The 18,398-nt window shown below is 44.3% G+C and overlaps 1 protein-coding gene across 2 annotated transcripts in view; it reads right to left on the bottom strand.

Moving 5' to 3' along the window:
• Positions 1–18,398, bottom strand: part of ABTB3 (ankyrin repeat and BTB domain containing 3) — a 292,822-nt gene that overhangs the window by 94,206 nt on the left and 180,218 nt on the right. For both annotated transcript variants that reach the window (XM_031462829.2, XM_031462828.2), the window contains exon 3: positions 9,574–9,778. In XM_031462829.2, the coding sequence (XP_031318689.1) occupies positions 9,574–9,778 (205 nt within the window). The remainder of the gene's footprint in view (positions 1–9,573; positions 9,779–18,398) is intronic.

The following is an 18,398-nucleotide window of genomic DNA, read 5'->3' as shown; positions in this document are numbered from 1 at the left end:
TGAACAAGTGTAGCACATGTATTTGACCTGAATAACCCCGCATATTGGGAGAGGGGGCTGTTTTTAGACTTGAGTCCCTCAGCTTGTTACCTGTGGTCAGGAGCAATCTCTCCCACGTTGGCTAGGAAAAAACTCCTGGGTAACTGAATGTAAGCTGTTCGACAAGCTCTGGGGGCTGGAGGTGTTTAACAACCCTGAAGCTGGCGAAGTTGCCCTGCTGCTTCTCCCTTTGGGGTACACCTATCAAATCCTGCCTCACCTTGCTCCTGCATGCTTGTGGCTAATCTGCCATCCCTGAGCTTTACTTTAGAGGAGACAGCTACCTTGTTGGGCAGAAGATCATCATTATATTCAGATGCTCGGCACTTTCCCTTGTTTGCTCCTCCAAAGCCTGAGAGTTCTGCAGGCTGGCCATGTCTGACCTCTGGAATCCATTCATTTTGGCAAATCGCAGAGGGATCCAGCATCTCAAGAAGTAAGGGGAGTAGAGGCCCTGCAAGGCTCAGTCCAGCCCCCAAAGCCTGGGAGATCTTTATTAGGCACCTATTATTTGATATGTGCTTCCGGAAAGACAAAAATCACCATAAAGGCTTATTTCTTGCCCTTGCATAACTTAAAAATGGGGGTTGGTGTAAGTTGGGGAAATGAATCACAAACACACAAAACTATAACATCTCGTTATTCAAAGTGTGTTCCATGAAACCAGCAGCATCAGCACCACCTGGGAGCTTGTTAGAAATGACGAATCTCAGGCCCCACCCCAGACCTAATGAATCTCAGGCCCCACCCCAGACCTAATGAAGAGAATCTGCATTTTAATGAGATCCCAGAGGATTCAAATGCACTTTAAGGTTTGAGAAGCCTGCTACAGTACACATCCAGGTTATAAGTACTATGACAGTGAGAATAATAATGACCATGATCTATAAAGAGCCTAATGCATGCCCAATTTTAAGTGCTTTCTATATATTAACATATAATAGCTTCATAACAGCCCTCTGAAGCAGATTCTATGAGAGCTCCCATTTTACAGATAAGAAAACTGAGGTTCAGAGTGGCTAAGTAACTTGTTCAAGGTCACAGAGCTAATAAGTGTTAGAACCAAGATATTAACTTAGACATTCTGGCTCCAGGATAAAATATATCCAGAGATATAATTTATGTGCTATAAAGGGCCTTAGCATTACCTAAAAGGTTTTCCAAACAGCACTTTCCTACTAGTAGAAACTAAGCTTAATCATCCCATCTGTAGATGAAGGCATTTCTACCTCACAAGGCTGATGCAAGGATTAAATTAAACTCAGCAAATAAAGTAGCTCACATAGCACATGGCACATAGTAGGTGCTCATCAAATGTCCATTACCTTCCTTTAGGCAGCCTTATGCCTCTGCCACAGGAGGACTTGCGAGGTGTCAGACGCAGTTTTGGTCTCTTCACCTCCCTTCTCAGAATCCCTTCTAGCTCCTCACTGCTTACAGAAGAAAGTCCTGACGCCTTGGGGAGTCACTCAACCTTCTTTCCTAACTTGTTGCTGCATCCAACACTTCTTCAGAACAAGATCTTGCCTTCTGTTCTCATACCTTCCTACTCCCCATGGTTTGCATTCTGTTCCCTTAGTATAGAGCTTCCTTCCCTAGAGCCACCTAGCCCTCATTTGACGTTTTTGATTTTGAAGTATTCCTGACCTGCCTAAATGTGCACTTTACTCAACCCCACTGCACCTCAGTTTCCTCATCTGTGAAATGGGGAGAGGTAAGCCTAGCTCCTGCCTCAAGGGTACTGTGAAGATTGGATTAGTTAATACACACAAAGTACATAGAGCAGGACCTGCCACACTCTAGTGTGGATTATAATCTCTTATAATATCTAAGAAGAGGACAATTCCTGGATTAGGAATTAAATAATAATCCCTGCTGTTTACAGATCATGGGCTACATGTCAGTGATTATGTGTGGCATGTGCATAAATTAGTTCATGAGTCATCAAAACAGCTTCATGAAGTAGGAATTATCACTTTTTGTGTTCAGCTAAGGTAACTGAGGCCTGGAGCATGTGAGCAGTAGAGCCAGCACCAGTCTGAGGGCTGGTGAGCTGACATTGGCAACACAGCTCTCTAGGCTAAGAGCTGGCACATGTAGGTTTCAAAACAAGCTCTCCTCAGGTCTGCAAGAATTTATTGAGCACTTCCTATATGTTATGCACTGAGCTAGGCCCTGGTCACTCAGTGCAGCCTGAGGTGGTAGGAAAGAGGTTTTGCAAGAGGTGATTCCTAAAATGAGTCTTGAAGGATGATCTGATGGGAGTAGTGAAATAATGGAGCAGAGGGTAGGCAGTGTTCCAAGGAGACGTCAAAGCATGTGCTAAGGCACTGAGGCACTGCCTTGAACATCCACTGAAAATGTGCTTAGGACTCCAGACAAGTCCACTCATCCCTCTAGGCCTCAGTTTTACCATCTTTGACCTGAAGCATGTTCAACATGTCTGTGCCTAGCTCTCTCTTGACTTTAAATTCCATGTCCAATGATGGAACAGTCCACTGAAAAATCATGTTTTTGAAGGCTACTCAGTGACATGGATCAACAAAACTATATTTACCATAGGGTAAATTATTTTGCAAAACAACCAAAAAAAAAAAAAAAACTTTTGAAGGTACACAGGAAACTAAGATTGGAAGGAAACGGCACACATGGTCCCAGTGCTTATTCCTGGATACAGAGACTATGGGTGATTCAGAATTTCTTCTTTATTGTTTTGTGTCCTTACCACATTTTATTTAATAAGTATGTTCATTTTATATCCTATAAACATCCATAAAGATTATAAAAAAGAAACTAGAGGTTAGGGATGAGGCTTTCAAATATTATTTCTTTAAAACCATAGCCCATCGACAGCAAAACAGGCTAGTGAAGACACAGACCAGGGCCTGATGCCAAGAGTTCAAACCCTAATTCTGCAACTTTAGCTACATGACCTTGGGCAAGTTAATCAACTCCAGTTAAGTTAATGTAACCAAAGAAACAAAAATTTCAAGAAACATATTTACCTCAATGCAAGCTAGTCTAATATTTTTTTTTATTAAATTCTAGTTAATTTTTAAAAAATTCAGGTTACAACCCATAGCATCAGGGGTTAGCTACTTTTTTGAGAAAGGGCCAAATAGTATTTTCAGCCTCGTGGGCCATTTGGTCTCTGGCACAATTAACCACAGTACAAAAGTAGTCATAAATAATATGTAAACAAACAGGTGTGGCTATGTTCCAATACGACTTTATAAAAACAGGCAGCGGGCCAGGTCTGGCCTGTGGGGTGCAGTTTGCCAATCTCTGTATCACATTGATTTACTGGCCCATTAATGGTCTGTAACCTACAGTTGGAAAAATATTGGGACTGGAGTTGCTTTTATCCTGGCCAAATGAAATAAATTATAGCAATGCTCACATCACAAAAAGATCATATTTTAAAACTTTATTATTTAGAATTCAACATGCGTTTTTTTTTTTTTTTTCATTAAAACTATTTATATAATGGTTGGAATTCCAGGCCAGCCCACAAAAGTCCACATATAGCTCTGCAGAAAACAGGTCTAATAGATGATTCTCCTACTCTGGCATGTCTCCATTCATCCACTGACTCTGAATTTCTCCAGGACTCACTAGCACTGGGTGGACATTTTAGGGGACTTTTGTGCCAGATGTGATCACTGCCCATAGGAAGATGAGAAAGTAGCATTCTCCCTCTGGGAAATGGCATTCTGCATTGCTGCTTAGGATGCCAGGAAACAACTGTCCTCCTCTTTCCTCCTTCTTGCTGTTGAGGTTCCTAGGATGTCAGCTCAAGGAGTCCTTACGTTGGGGAGTATCAACTGTGGTGCATAAGCCAATCAGTTGTGAGCTGTGTGGCTAACAATGGTCAAAGTAGTGAACTGTGCAAATGATTCACTTGTGTGTTATTTATAAAAACAAGAAAAGTAGAGTAGAAGAGTGCAATAGACTTTGTCAACTCTTTTGTGTGCCCAGAACCACTGATGAACTTACTGTTTGGAGAATTTGCCATATTACTAGTCTATGGTTCAACAAGGTAGAAATTCACCTTCCCAGATGCCTCTGCAACTAGGGTGCAGGCATGAGACCCAGGCTTCACAGATTTAGAAGCAAGTGGTGTGACACAAATGGAACATGACAAGGCTGGTGGCAGATACATTTCAGTTTTCAGGGCTAGTGGTGACTGAGGTCCTGCTGGGAGTGTCCAATGCCCAGCATCAGTGGTGTGAGGTCTAGTGTCTATGGCTGTGAGTTCTCTGCTGGAGCAGTTCTGGGGTGCCACGTGGTCACTGTTCCAGGTTGTGTTGCCTCAAAGCCTGCTCCAATGCCCGCCAGAAGCCTCCTTAAGCTCCACTAAACATTTAGACTCATGGGACAATGATAGGCCACTCTTGTCTTGCAGGACAACATCAGATGTTTCCTTTAGTGGGAATTCTTATAACAATTCATCCAGCCATCCTGGAGCTATCTTCTGCCCAGGTGACACCCAGATGCACAGAGATGAGATCCACTCGGGTGTTTGTGGGAACTGCCCTGCTTCATGAGCCCCAATATCTTTTGTAACAACTCCAGAGACATAGCTTCCAAGGTCCCTGAAAGGGACATTGCCAGTTATAAGAGTCAGTAAATTCAAGGAAGCCCAAAGCTTTGGGTATTTATCAAGTATTTATAGTACTACAAGGCCAGATCTAATGCACCAATCTAGGGTCATTTTGACCATAAGCAATGTTGCTTAGTAACACAGTTAAACTGCAATTTTTATCAGGTTTCTAGGGGAACAGAGCTAGAGAATTAGTCCAAGATCAAATTCTTATGCAGGAGGGAAAACGATTTGGTAACCCTCTGCCTACACTGGGCCTCTCAGAGGTTTTCTTTCTGCTTTAAGGAAGTTCAACTTTTGCAATGAAGCATTCCTACTAGTAGTGCTGTTTATATCAAGGATATCTCTGCCTACTTGCGTTTTGATATACATTCCTTAGTGGGAAAGAATGGGAAGTGTTATAACTAGAATACTGGAAATTTTGCATAACCCTGAGTATGTCTATTGTACTCCATTAAAATCTGAATATCACTTGTCACATACTGATGTGCTGGGGTGATCTTTTGGTAGGGTTTCTTGGAAGATGTGTTTGGGTACCATTAGCTTCTAATGTCTGTTAAATTTGTTTTATTAACTCCTTTTCCTCAAGTGTAAATTCTTCCATTTGTTAAGACTGTTCTGTTTCTCCCATTAGTTTTCCTCAAATAGTTGGTGACTGGTGATTGTATACTCATGTCTGTGGTTGAGATTCCCCTGGTAGACCATCTACCACATCTACTTGCACAGCTCTGCTTACAAAAGGGGTGAGGGCTGCCACAGCCTAGGTACAAATTCTGGTTTGTTTTCTGTGAGACTGGGGCAGAATAGAGCTACCTAATTGTCCAGTCCTCTACATGAAGCTGATCACTGTTTCTCTCAGGCATTACCAGCTACTTCAGGTGACAAAATACTTCTATTTATCCTACTCTTTTTTCATTTGTGGTAGCAAATTACTGAAATCATCCATGGCCAAACACATCTAGGAATCCCTAGTATTTCCAGTAATGATATTGGGGAGGAAAGTCTTATAGATTTAAGATGCTTCTATTAAAAAACAGAAGTCTCTTATGGCCTCTACCCTCAAAATTAAGGTGTTTATATTTAGCATTACTGTTTGGAAAAGAAATATTGCCTAATTGTAATCTTAAAAATTCATCTGAGTTTTTTTAAAAAATAAAAGTATCTGAGGGAACTGGATGATTTTAGATGCTCAAAAAATAGTGACCAAAATTCTGGAAAAACTTAAACTACAGAAATTTCATACTGGCACTGAGCTTCATCAAAACCCTGCAATGAAAAATGAAACTATCCAAAACAAATGTAGCAACTTGAAAGCTGGGTCCACATCAAAGAGTAAAATGGTACATGGTGGCTGTGTTCCAAATACTCCAGCCAAGAAAGGCTCTCTGACAAGCAGAGGTGGTTTGAGGCACAAAACAATCCATATTTCAGTCAACAAATGTGTCCCAGGCTTTCTGCTGGGATGGGAAAAAAGTACATAATATTCAGCCCCTGTTCCTGAAGAGCTTAGCATCTATGGAAAACCATATAAGCACACAGCCTTACTGAAATTCACCAGAATAGAGACAAACAGTCAAGGAGATGTTGTTTGATTTGGGGGGGCGGGGCCAGGAGACAGAAAGAGAGAAAAGAGCTCCAAATTTAAATCTTCCCTCCCGCTGGAAGTGTCTTGTTTGTAAGTTTTAGTGCGAAGCTGGTGTAAACACAGAATGAAAACAGTTAGAGCCTGCTCTCCTCTGAAGCCCTTCCCTGTGTGTTTTCAGATGCTAATGAACACCAATGCATATTCTATCACAAAATGGGAAGAAACAGCTTTTTATCTAGAAGGAACCACACACAGGCTTCTTTAGGGACAATGATAATAGCATTTAAAAGCCAAAAAACAAAAATAAAAAGTAGATGTATAATATCAGTCACTTTTTTGGGGGGGACGGTGAGGGGCGCCCCCTTATGTCAGGCATGGCACTGATGTCTTAGCTACAATATCTAATTTGTTGCTCACACCAGTCCCAGGAGTCTGGTCTTGCCCTCACTTTACAGCTGAGAAGAGTTTCAGTGGGGTGAAATGATTCACTCAAGGTCTCAGAACTAGAAGAAGCAGAGCTGGGATACAAACCCAAAGGTTGATCTGACTCCCAAATCCATACTCTTTCCAGAGGACCAAAGTCAACAGAACTCAAAAAATGACAAGTTCCACTTTCCATTTTGTGTTGTCCCTGAAAATTCAATCAAGAAGGAATGGAAAGACCAAGATAAGTGACTTCAACAAATTCTGGGACATGTTCTCTTTACTTGGCTTTCTCTTGCAGCTCATGCCTCTTTAAAACTTGTCCCAGAAAGTTTGAAATCCTCAGACAGTCTCCATAGACTTATAGCCACTTCAACTACACTCTGAATCCTGAAATAGATTCAAGAAGGGAAGATGGAAACTGCATAATAGAAAATATAACGGGAGCCATGCAACCGTGTTGAGTTGGGGGCAGGGGGCATGTCACAAGGTGAGATTTATATTTTAGAAGTTTCGGTCTGGTGGCCGTGAGGATGGAGCTGGCAAGAGAATAATAAGCTTCACATCCATAGAGATCATTTAGAAATCAAGTGTAGTATGAGAGAACGAGGGCCTGAACCATGCGGTAGCCACAGTCTGGGGAGGAAGGATTGGAGAAATAAGAGATGGCACCGAGACATAGCATCAACAAGACCTGCTGACCAGCTGGTTGTAGGAGGGAGTGAAGGAGAGGAAGGATTGAGTCCCAGTTTTCTGACTTGGGTGACTGGGTTGATGGTGATGCCATTCTTAGAGACTGGGGATAAAGGAGGAATAGTTCGTTTTAGGGGGAAAGATGCTGGCTTTAGTTTCGAGGTGGTTGTGAGCACTCCTGATGGAAATGTTACAAAGGCAGCTAGATGGCTCTGTCCAGCTAGATAGCTCTGTCCATTCTTTCGTTCTGCAAATATTTATTGACTTCATGATATATACCAGATGTTAAGCTTGCCATTAGGTGTGGAGTGACAACCAAAACAGACATGTTCTGTGCCCTCACGAAGCCCACAGGCAATAAACAAGCAAATATATACACACACACACATATAGTGTTGGGCAGAAAAGAATAAGGTGCCCTGAGAAGAAGAGCCATCCTGAGAGTGTGAGATTTGACAGTGGAAACTGGAAGGCTGGGTTGAACAAGTTTCGGTAGCTCAGAGGAGGTGATATCTGGCTGGAGATGGGGGTGGTGGGCATCTACATAGAGGTGGGAATTAAAGAGGACATGAGGGAGGTGAGTCAGAGAAACTGTCCTTTGGTACAGGCTGTTGGGGTGGCAGTGGGGTCTGAAGAACTAGATATCCCAAAGGCTGAGGCCAATGGTTTCCATCCTCTCAGCCATCACAATTCCCACTCATAGAAAGCAAAGTCTTGGTGCATCTGACTGAGGTTGTTTTCTGCCCAGGGACCATGGGAATGTTGCCACCGCTCCACTTTGAGCATGTTTGGCACATGTAAATATGCACAGTGTACCCACTGATTTGATTTGGATAGCGGAAGACGTAAGTAATCCCCTCCCCTGATTAAGTAGTTAATCCCAGACTGCAGTGAAATATTGATGCTAACTTGGGATTCTTTAAAAAAAAAAAAGAGGCAACTTCTGTCTTGCCTAAACTCCATCCTCTTAACTGAAAGTCAAGAGACACCATTTAGGAGCCAAATTAAGCCCAATTCATCCTGGCAGAAACAGAACATCCAATGAGAATTTCAAAACCACTTGGAACCATTTAACAGAGAAAAGAAAACTGCATTGAGCCCAAATTGGGAGTTGTTCAGCTGTGTTTAGAAAATATCTACACCAACAATAATAAAAGGGGACATTTATTGCATTCAATTTTTAAACAGCCCTATGAAGGATTTATTCTTAGTAGCCCTATTTTGTAGATGAAAAAACTGAGGCACAGGGAGGTCAAAGCACTTTTCCAAGACATCCTGTTTTTGAATTGGAAGAGCCTGGATTTGAACCCAGAAGTCTAGATCACAGAGCCTGCTCTTTTAATCACCCTTGATAAACAAGGTTACTACTGCAGTAGTTAGAGTGAACAAGCCTGTGGATACAAGAAGCTGGGGGGGGGGGGCTGGTTTGTAAGATGCTGAGGGGAGATGAGCTCTGTGGACCTGTTCCCAGAGGAAGAGGGGACACCTCCAGGCAGCCTTCTCTCCTGATGGTGGTTTGGACACCCTGCCTCTGAGAGGGTGAAACTAACCACAGAGAATCCTGGGGTTTTCCAGGTAGAAGGGAAACTTGGAACTGCTTAATTCAGCTACTGGTTGACAGATGGCGAGGCTGAGGCACTGGGAAGTGGAGAGATGGCGCTCAGAAGCAGCAGAAGCCAGGTAGAGGGACCTTCCCCTCCCCAGAAGCCCTCCCTTCCTTCTCTGTCGTGAGGATTCTGCTTCACAGAACAGCTATGCTCCCACCCACCTGAGAGGCCCACTTCTGGCTGAGCAGGTGTTACGGTTTCCCCCTGGAGTCACCAGGGTAGCCAGGATGAAATGAATATAAGACATTTCCCATCCAAGGAGCTGGCATCCCCCCAAACTGCCTCCACAAAGAAGCATTCCATCCCGCCCCAGCACGACAGAGGCCCTTATCCCTCCTGAATTTGCAGACCCACTCTTCTGACCCAGGTCACTTTTATCCCAAACTGGACCAGGCCTATGCAAAGCCATTTCAAAGATCCCACCCAGGTGTCAGATATCTACTCAGCCACAAGAGTCCCATTTGGACCCCTCCTGCGAGTTTTTGGAAACAGGGCAGTTCTGACCCCCAGCATCCCTCCCCAACCGCTGCACCTCCCTAGAGGCAGTACCCACCCACCACAAGGTGGTGTTGGCCAGAGGGGAGCACTTCTCTTTGGATATCCAAGGCCAACACAAGTCTTACCTTTCCACCTGGAGGTTGACTTTGGAGGGCTCCACATTGGGATTCTCCCACTCCATCTGCGGGCAGTGCATGAAATAGCAAAGGGTGTACAGGGCCTCAGGCTCCCAGTAGAGCGCACCCTGCTTGTGGTGCAGGGGGGTGCCGTTTCCGTGGTGCTTGGCGTTGAGGGGCTGCAGGTGATGCATAGCTCGGGACACCAGGTCACCTGTGGACAGAAGTAAGATTTCAGATTCTGCAGGCAGCCAAGACTTTGCAGAGAATGTGCCTGAAGATCTCTGCAGAGATTCTGATCCTGGCATTCCCTCGTTCAATGGGAGTGGTCCCAGGGGTCCTCCAGGCCACACATCAAGCAGAGGGGAAAGCACTTGTTCATCCACCACACGACTGTCGAGGGCTTAGCAGGTTTGGGGAGCTGCTTCAAGCACAGAGTGCTGCTAAGATAATCCCAGTCCCGCCCTTCTGGAACCCAATGTTTCTACAAGGCACCCAAAGCCCTTTGTCCATGTCTGTTTCCAGCCTCCCTCACCTCAGGACATCCCCTTTGTCACATCCTCTGCTGTGGCCAATAGTAGTCACAGGAATGGTCTATAGTGTCTATTGTGCCTATGCTATTCCTTTATCCAGAACATTCTCTCTCTCCTCTTCTCCAGGCTAACTCCTACTGATCATCCAGGTATCAGCTCATATATTAACTTCACCAGGAAACCATTCTGGAATCTCCCTTATTCCCCTGTCTGTTATCACACTGTCTTTTCCTTGTTACAGCATTTAGGGCACTGGGTTAGAATGTTCTTTTTGTAGGTCTTTCCCAACAATAGCAACTCAGTCCTAAATTTGCCAGCACAGTTCTGAGCACTTTAATTCATTTAATTCTCACAACACCCTATAAAGTAGTGTACCTTTATGAACCCATTTTATAGAGGAGGAAACAGAGGCCCAAAGAGGTTAAATAACTTCTCAAGGTTGCACAGCTATGGGCGGCAGGGCCAGGATTTGAACCCAAGGCAGTCTGGCTCCAGAATCCATGCACGTAACCACACTCCTTGAGGGGCTTGTTTTACTCTTTTCAAAACCCTGGGAACACTCTAGTTTCTCTCATGCTTTCTCCAAAGGAAACCAGACTTCGTCTTAATCAAACCAAACTGGCACACACCCAGGTTGGCCGTGGAGGGAAGATCTTCATGTAGGAGGCTGGTTGGGCCTGAAGCCCTGACTTTTTTTGGCTAAGATGGTGTTTTCTAAATTTGGGTTGCTTGTTAAGTGAACTTCATGAGTGTAGCTGTATCCACCTGCACCATTATTTACTTAATTTTAAATGGACTCAATTTTGTTTTTTTAAAAAAATACATATATCTAAAAGGAAACATTGTATCACTGCCATAAATGGAAAATCAGCATCACTTGATGAAAAATTGGTATCTCTTGCCAGAAACAGAAGGTCATTTTGAAAGTTAATTTGATGAAAACAAAACAGTGCAATGAGTTTATAGCTGAATTCTGGCCCTGCTTTCTTTTGTAATAAATAACAAGTGTTAGAAAGGTGTTAGGGGCTCATATCACATGAAGACTTTCCTCTTAGAGCCATCAAAATTAAACCAGAATTTAATCGAATCACTCCATGACCAATGTTACTTAATGCACTGCCCTTTTCCACTTGAAATCAGCTCACCCACAGTGGGAGGTATCCCACATTTGAGGAGACACTTGTCTAAGATATCTGTGATGATTAGTTCTTTGTGTCAACTGGGCGAGGCTGTGGTGCCCAGTTGGCTGGTCAATCATTAGTCTAGAGGTTGCCATGAAGCTATCTTTTTACATGTGATTAACATTTAAATCAGTAGATTGCAAATAAAGCAGATAACTCTCCATAATGTTGGCCTCCTCCAATCAGTTGAAGGCCTTAGGAGAAAAGACAGGACCTCAAAGAGGAAGGAATTCTGCCTTCAGACTCATGACTGAAACATCAACTCCTACTGGAATGTAAAGGCCCCTTTCTAGCCCCTGGTGGGGTGGGAGATTGTCTCCCCTATTCCCAATCCCTCACTCCCCAGTCGAAAGCAGGCCTGCAGGGCCTGGTTACCTTTTAACATGACACTTTTACCTAAAATCCAAACCCAAGAAAGTGAGGCCCAGTCAGAGGCAGGAGTTTCTCCTCTGAAGGTCTAAAGCCTGCCTTCTAGGCCCCCATTTCATGTCTGAGAGAGGGGCCACTTCCTCAAAAGAAGATTGACAGAGAACTATTCACCCACTTTATGGGAGTCGACTACAGAGATGAGCTCCCAGCTGAGGGCAGAAATGGCAAATACTCCTCTTTCCATTCCATGTCCTTGGCAGACATACTTAATCAATCTCAGAGCTCTTATCCACTGAATTAGATGGAGCCTTAAAATCCTTCTCAAGACATGATTCCAGGTGGTCACTATTTCTGATAGGGGTTGTCAGAGGAAAGGAAACTTCCACATTGTCAGAGTCCTAAGACCTAATCAGAATGACCTAACCAGTATAAAATCCAGACAACAGATGCAGAGGGTAAACAGACAGCAGTAGGGGAATGCTTCCTGACATCCCTCTACCTCTGACCAAGCCTAACCCAGAGCCTGCCCCTCCTGCTCTCCATTTCCCACAGCAGGAAAATATACCCAAGAAATCCCTGACAGAATTAGAGAAGGAAATTCTCTTTTAGAGGAAGATGGGCAGGAAACTCAAGGGGACCTGCAGATGGAAAATGTGGAGAACCACTGCTTAAAGTTAGGTAGGAGTCAGGTGAAGGAATTCAAATCCCAGATCTGCCACTGATCTGTGTGATCACCAGCAGGTCAATGACCCTCTCAGGTGAAGAAATGCTACTTCCCCATCAGGTGGCTGTGAAGGTTAAGTGCAAATAAGGAAGTACCTGTCACATTGTAGGCACTAAATCGGCAGCTCTAAGGCTCATGTCCTGCCTACTCTTCCTCCTTTCTGGTTGGGGGACTGAGAAGTTGGGGGTTTGGGACATTGAAGGCCAGTCCTGCCAGTGTCCCAGCCCAGAGTCTGATTTGCCACCTCATGCTGGAGTTGACTTTTAAAGGAATCTACGCTCCAGGCATCCCTTTGGGGTGCATTTAGGTCCTTAGTTGCCTCTTCCTCCCTTTTCTCTCTACCCTTTCATCTGTTAGGGATCTCACTTCCTGGCAGGGAGAAAACAGGAAGCCTGGTTCCTGCCTCCAGCCAGTCTCGTCAGTCCACTCTAATAAGGGGCTGCTCCAGTCACTGGTCCAAACAAGAGAGCAGAGTCAGTACAAGTTGAGAAGGAATCTAGAAGAAAACACCAGGTCCAGGGTGGGATCAAGTACAATGACAATGTTTTGAAGTTCCTGATGAGGACGCTGACCTAGAATAGAGGGCAGGAGGCACAGAGGCAGGAATCACAATATACTGAGCTCCTGCCAGTCTCAGGCTGTTGAGATACATTTTATGGTTTAATTTATGGAAGAGCAGCATGGGTCAGATACTACTGCACCTACTTCAGAGATGGGGAAATAGGTGGAAGGGTAAATTTATCCAGGTGTCACTCAGGAAGCGGCAGGTGACTCCAACCTGGATTCCAGGGCTCGTGTTCTTCATCATTACAGCATAGAATCTCCAAACAGGCACTGATCTGGAATCTACCTTTGGGTGTGGTCTTTGAAGAACCCTGGGGAAGAATCTGAGGCTTAAATCCCAAGTCTCCCAAGGTATATGCCATTGTAGATTCCAGGGTGGGGCAGCCTTGGTGGGTGGGGGCTTGGGAGGTGGGTCCACTTCTGCAGATGGAGCAGTTTCCAGCTCAGGGTTCCCAGAGTCTGATGGGCCTGCAAGAGTAGGGTGGCGGGGAGAGGGGCTGACAAGTCCATCTGCATAAGTGACCACTCTTGAAGGAAAATCATCCTAAGGAAAGAGATCCTGGGCAGGCGCACAAGGATAATCAGCAATGTTGTAGGCTGTGAAGCTGGTTCTGGACCCAAGAGAAACCTAGTCTCTCAGATCAGACCCTCTGCTCAGCCCCCAGCAGAGCTGAAAGAGCTTTTCCCTGAAAACCATGGAAAGGAGTAGGAGCCTGGGCAGCTCAGCTCGGGGGCCATGGAATGATGCTGTGGAGGATAACAGCAAACACACATCTGGCATTTCCTGTGTTCAGAGCAGTTCTAAGAACTTTATATATATGCCCCCTTGAGTGCCACACACCCAGTGAGGTTTGTCTTGATAACATCTCCATTTTACAAATGAGGAAACAGAAGCACAGGGAGAGGATCTGGCTGAAATCATACTGCCACTGGGTGCAAGAACTGGGCTTCAAACTGCTGCCATTTGGGAGTAGAGCACACGCTTTTAGTGGCCGTGCCACCCTGGCTCCCTGAAGGTAGAAGGGAGTCTCTCTTCATTGGTGGCAGCACAAACACATCAGGAGCTCCAAAGATCACTGCTGGCTTGGGTGCACCCAGAGTTGGCGGAATAGCTCAGCACTTGTTTAACTGGCCTCTGTTGGTAACAGCATCCTTGGTGGGCACAGAGTGGGAATGAGCCCCCGAGGCTGCAGGAGGCAGGGCTGATGGCAACAGCCTGGAAAGGACAGGAGACTTTCCATAGCTGTCCGCAGCTATGCTGTCAGGGTCGCCTCAGCCACAGGCAAGATCTAAGGTTTCATGAAGTTTCTCGGGCAGCCAAGGCCTCAGGCTGAGCCACAGCAGGGCAGCAAGAAGGGGTGACAACATGTGAGGTGCCGCCTGGGACTCTCACATAGCACCGGTGAGCTTTTCAGAGGGGCTGGATTTCCAGTGAATTTGCACTTAGAGGGGCAAGTTCTGAGAAACTGCTGGTGGGCTGACCTCACGCACAGGGGGTGCAGCTGGAAGGATGAGAGATCCCCGACAACTGACCCATCTCAACACTCTCTGTCCTCCTGGAAGAAACAGCATGGGAGAGCAGAGGGGAAGTGAAGAGAGAAAGGCTTCCATCAGGAAGACCTGAGAAGCAATTCTGCTTCTAAATAGTGGGCCACCCTGTGACCACTGGAAGGAGAAGACAGAGGCACTGCTAGGTGCCTGGCCAAAGAATCAAAGCCCCAGAGACCCCAGAGTGGCCTCCAAGCTGATTCAGAGTGTTCTCCCAGGACTCCTCTCTGTGGCATCCCGCAGGGGGAAACGTCACTGTCACTATTAATGTGAACGACAGTAATAGCTGCTGTTTGATAAACGCCGACACTGTGCCAGGCACTGAAAAAGCACCTCACATGCACTGTTCCTAATCCTCACAAGATTCTTTAGGGTATGTGTTATCTTATTTCAACTTTACAGCAGTGATCCACAACCAGGGTGATTTTGCCTCCCAGGGGACACCTGGCAATATCTGGAGACATTTCTGGATGTCATCTCCAGTGGTGGGGGTGCTGCTACTTAATCTAATGGGTAGAGGTAAGAGATGTTGCTAAACACAGATCTGTCCTTACAACAAAGAATTTAGTCCAAATGTCAATAATGCCCAGGTTGAGAAACACTGTTTTACTATAAGGAAACTGAGGGTCAAGTTCACAAGGTTAGTAAGAGAGAGAAAAGATTCCAACCTGGATCTGTCTGTCTCTAATGCTTGTGCTCTTCACCCTACACTGACCTGAGTCCTTTCAGAGATAGCCCACTGCAGCTGTGGCCAGCTCCGAGTCCACGATGAGGCAATCGGGATTATGTTGCCAAGGTTTAATGAATGCTCCTTACCCTTAATTCAATAATTCCACTTCTGGGACTCTGTCCCAATGTTACAATGAAAATGCAGCAAAATCTTCATGCCCAAGGATTTTTCACCCAAACCTTATTTACAGGATCCAAAGTTTGACAAAGAAACAAGTGTTTAAAAATCAGAGCATGGTTAAATAAACTCTGGTATATGATAAAAGAATAAGCTTATTCTTAAAAATTATTAAAAAAATGTTATTTAAGATATTTACATAGAGCTGCAATAAATTAAAAAAAACTCATGTTAAAATGGTAAGTGGGGAAAAAAAGTGAAATTCAAAATTGCATACAGTGTGATCAGGATTATGTTATTAGAAAAAACATGCACTGAGAAAATATTAGAGAAAAAACACCAAACTGTTGACCAAGGATTTCTCTGCCTCCTGGAATTGTGGGTGACATTCTTTTCCAACTTCTCTGTCATTTCCAAATTTTGACTTACAGCATGTGCTACTTGGGATTATCAAAATAATAAGCTTACCGAGGTAGTGTTTATTTTCTTGTACCTTCCATCTAGGGTCAGGTTGGGGTACACTCATTTTGAGAGTACTCATAAAAATGCTCAAAACAAGAAAAATCAAAAGGGAGTGGAGAGGAGAAGAGGATCCAAGTCTGGGGCCCCCCTGCACCACTCTTCCAGTTCCCCAAGACACTGGGAAGGCTTTGGCCTTGGTTGGGCTAACCATCTTCTCAAAACATCATTTGGCCTGCTCTGTACTTTAGGTTCCATGCTTTTGTTCTTGTTGTTTTCTTACCTTAGAGCACCCTTCCCTTCATTCTCCCAGCTACTAAAGACCTTCAAAGCTGTGATCAAATGCCACTTCTTCCATGGAGCCCTCCAGGATGCCCTCACCATCAGAATCAATCTCTCCTGTGTACCCACAACACCTGCTAATAAAGTCCAACGTGCTACTTGTTTAATTCAGATGCGTTCTAATTGCCCACATGTCTGCTTCCGCTACTGAGCTTCACAGGCAGAGACCATGACTCATTCATTGTCCTGTTCCTGAAGAAGCAGTGTAGTGTAGTGGTTAGGAACAAGCTCTCTGGAGTCAGACTGAGTCTGAGCCTCCTACCTGCCACTGATAAGTGGCCTGGTCCCGGGTGAGTTAAGGTCTCTGTATATGGGGATGATTATGACTGAGTGAATGTGTTGTGTGGATTAAATTTATAACACATATAAAGTACCTAGCATTGGTTTCTTCGTTTGAAAAAATGGAGATAATAATTGTATCTACCTCATAGTATTAAATGAAGCAATCATATAAATCACTTAAAGCACTTGGAATAGGTCTGGCACATCCTAAGTTAATAAGCATTCAGCATTATTTCTTCTTTGTATCATCATTGTTATCACCACCATCATCATTTTCACTATCACAATCATTTCTGTCATCACTATCACCATCCTCATTTTCATCATCATCATCATCACTATCGTCATCACCATCATTATCATCGTTATCAGCCCAGTATCTTGATCAGAGACTTAAAGGATGTCTCTGATGAGGGCTGGCCAAAGGAGATGGAATTGGCGCACTGATTCTGCAATCGCCAGCTCCATTTCAAATCCTGCTCTACATATGTGCTATCTGCTGCTTCACCTGCCAGCTTCATGAACCCAAAACAACAAATCCATTTGTCGCTAGATGCACTGAGCTTTGGTGGCTGGAGTTTGGTTCTAGGAGTCTACTTGAGCGCCCACTTACAACCAGGTTCCCCAAATGTCAGCTGTCTGGGAATCACCATTGTAAATTCTCACATATCTGTATGCTGCAGTACAATTTATTTACTTAATATTTTCCCTTAAAATTCTTTCACACAACTAAATGCATTTTCAAAGGAAACTTCATATCAGTGCCATAAAAAGAAAACCAGTATTTTTCTAGTACTCATAAAAATTCACAGCAATTAAAAATAGAAATGTTTTGTGTATCACCTACGATTGTGTCCTGTGTCACCCTTTGGAAAACGCTCTAACCTTCCAGACTCAGGCTATCAGTGAAGTTCTCATTAAGCCATCTTCCTGCATGCAGATGTGACGCCCCCTGGGACAAAGAGCCACACATTCCAATGGTGGGATCCTTTTGCCAAAACCTGTGCCATGACAGCACTCTCAGTTCCTGCCCTGCTCATCATTTCATCCACAGACTATATACTTACTTACTATATACTATGTTTTCAAAACCTCCCACAACCCTAGGGAAGGAGGTATCATCACCCTCATCCAAAACTGTGAATCAGAGTGATCAAGTCACTTGTCATAGGTCACACAGCACAGATAAAGAAACCAAGGCTCTCTCCAGCACCATAAACTGCAGTTTAACTTGTCTCACCAAAAATCCCCTCCCCTTGAAAAAGAAAGAAAGAAAGACCACGTATTATCCAGGTCATTAGTACAAAGTAATGAGATTTGTTTTTAAGGAGGAGAGCTGGAGGAACAGGGATGAGACAACAGAAGACTGAACTCTGGGTCCAGCAGGAAACTTACCATTCGTGCATTCATTCATTCATCAAATATTTATCGAGTTCATTGAGACATTGTTCTAGGCACTGGGGATACAGTCAATGACATTTAAAAATAAGTCTTCATTCTTATGGGGTTTGCAGTCTTGGTGGGGTGGACAGAAAATAAACAAATAAATAAATATATAGTATGTCAGATGGTGCTAAGTGCTATGAAGAAAATTAAAGCAGGAAAGAAAGCAGTGATGGAGGGAGGGGTGAGTGGGGCTGTCATAGGAGGGTCTCTATGAGGACGTGACATTTGAGCAGTGGCCTGAATGAAGTGAGGGAGGAGCTTGGTCAGTATCAAGGGAAAAGCTTTCCACGCAGAAGGAGCAGCAAGTGCAAAAGCCCTGTGGTGGAGTGGAGTATTCAAGAAATACCAAGAGGTCAGTGGCCACTTTATCACGTGAAAGGGTCACAGGTGCATTATAGGGGCTGGAGGCAGGAGGACCTTCTGAAAAGAGCCCATTTGCATTCGAGAAAGCCCCTTGTCCAAGCAATAAGGGTTATTTTTTTTTTCTGGTGATACTGTGGAAAGACAATCCAGAAACTCTTTTTATGCACAAGTTGTAA

This window comes from Camelus dromedarius, chromosome 11 (assembly GCF_036321535.1).
Source record: "Camelus dromedarius isolate mCamDro1 chromosome 11, mCamDro1.pat, whole genome shotgun sequence".
Taxonomy (NCBI): domain Eukaryota; kingdom Metazoa; phylum Chordata; class Mammalia; order Artiodactyla; family Camelidae; genus Camelus; species Camelus dromedarius.
The sequence above is the reverse complement of the archived record's forward strand: the minus strand, read 5'-3'. Positions and strand labels throughout refer to the sequence as shown.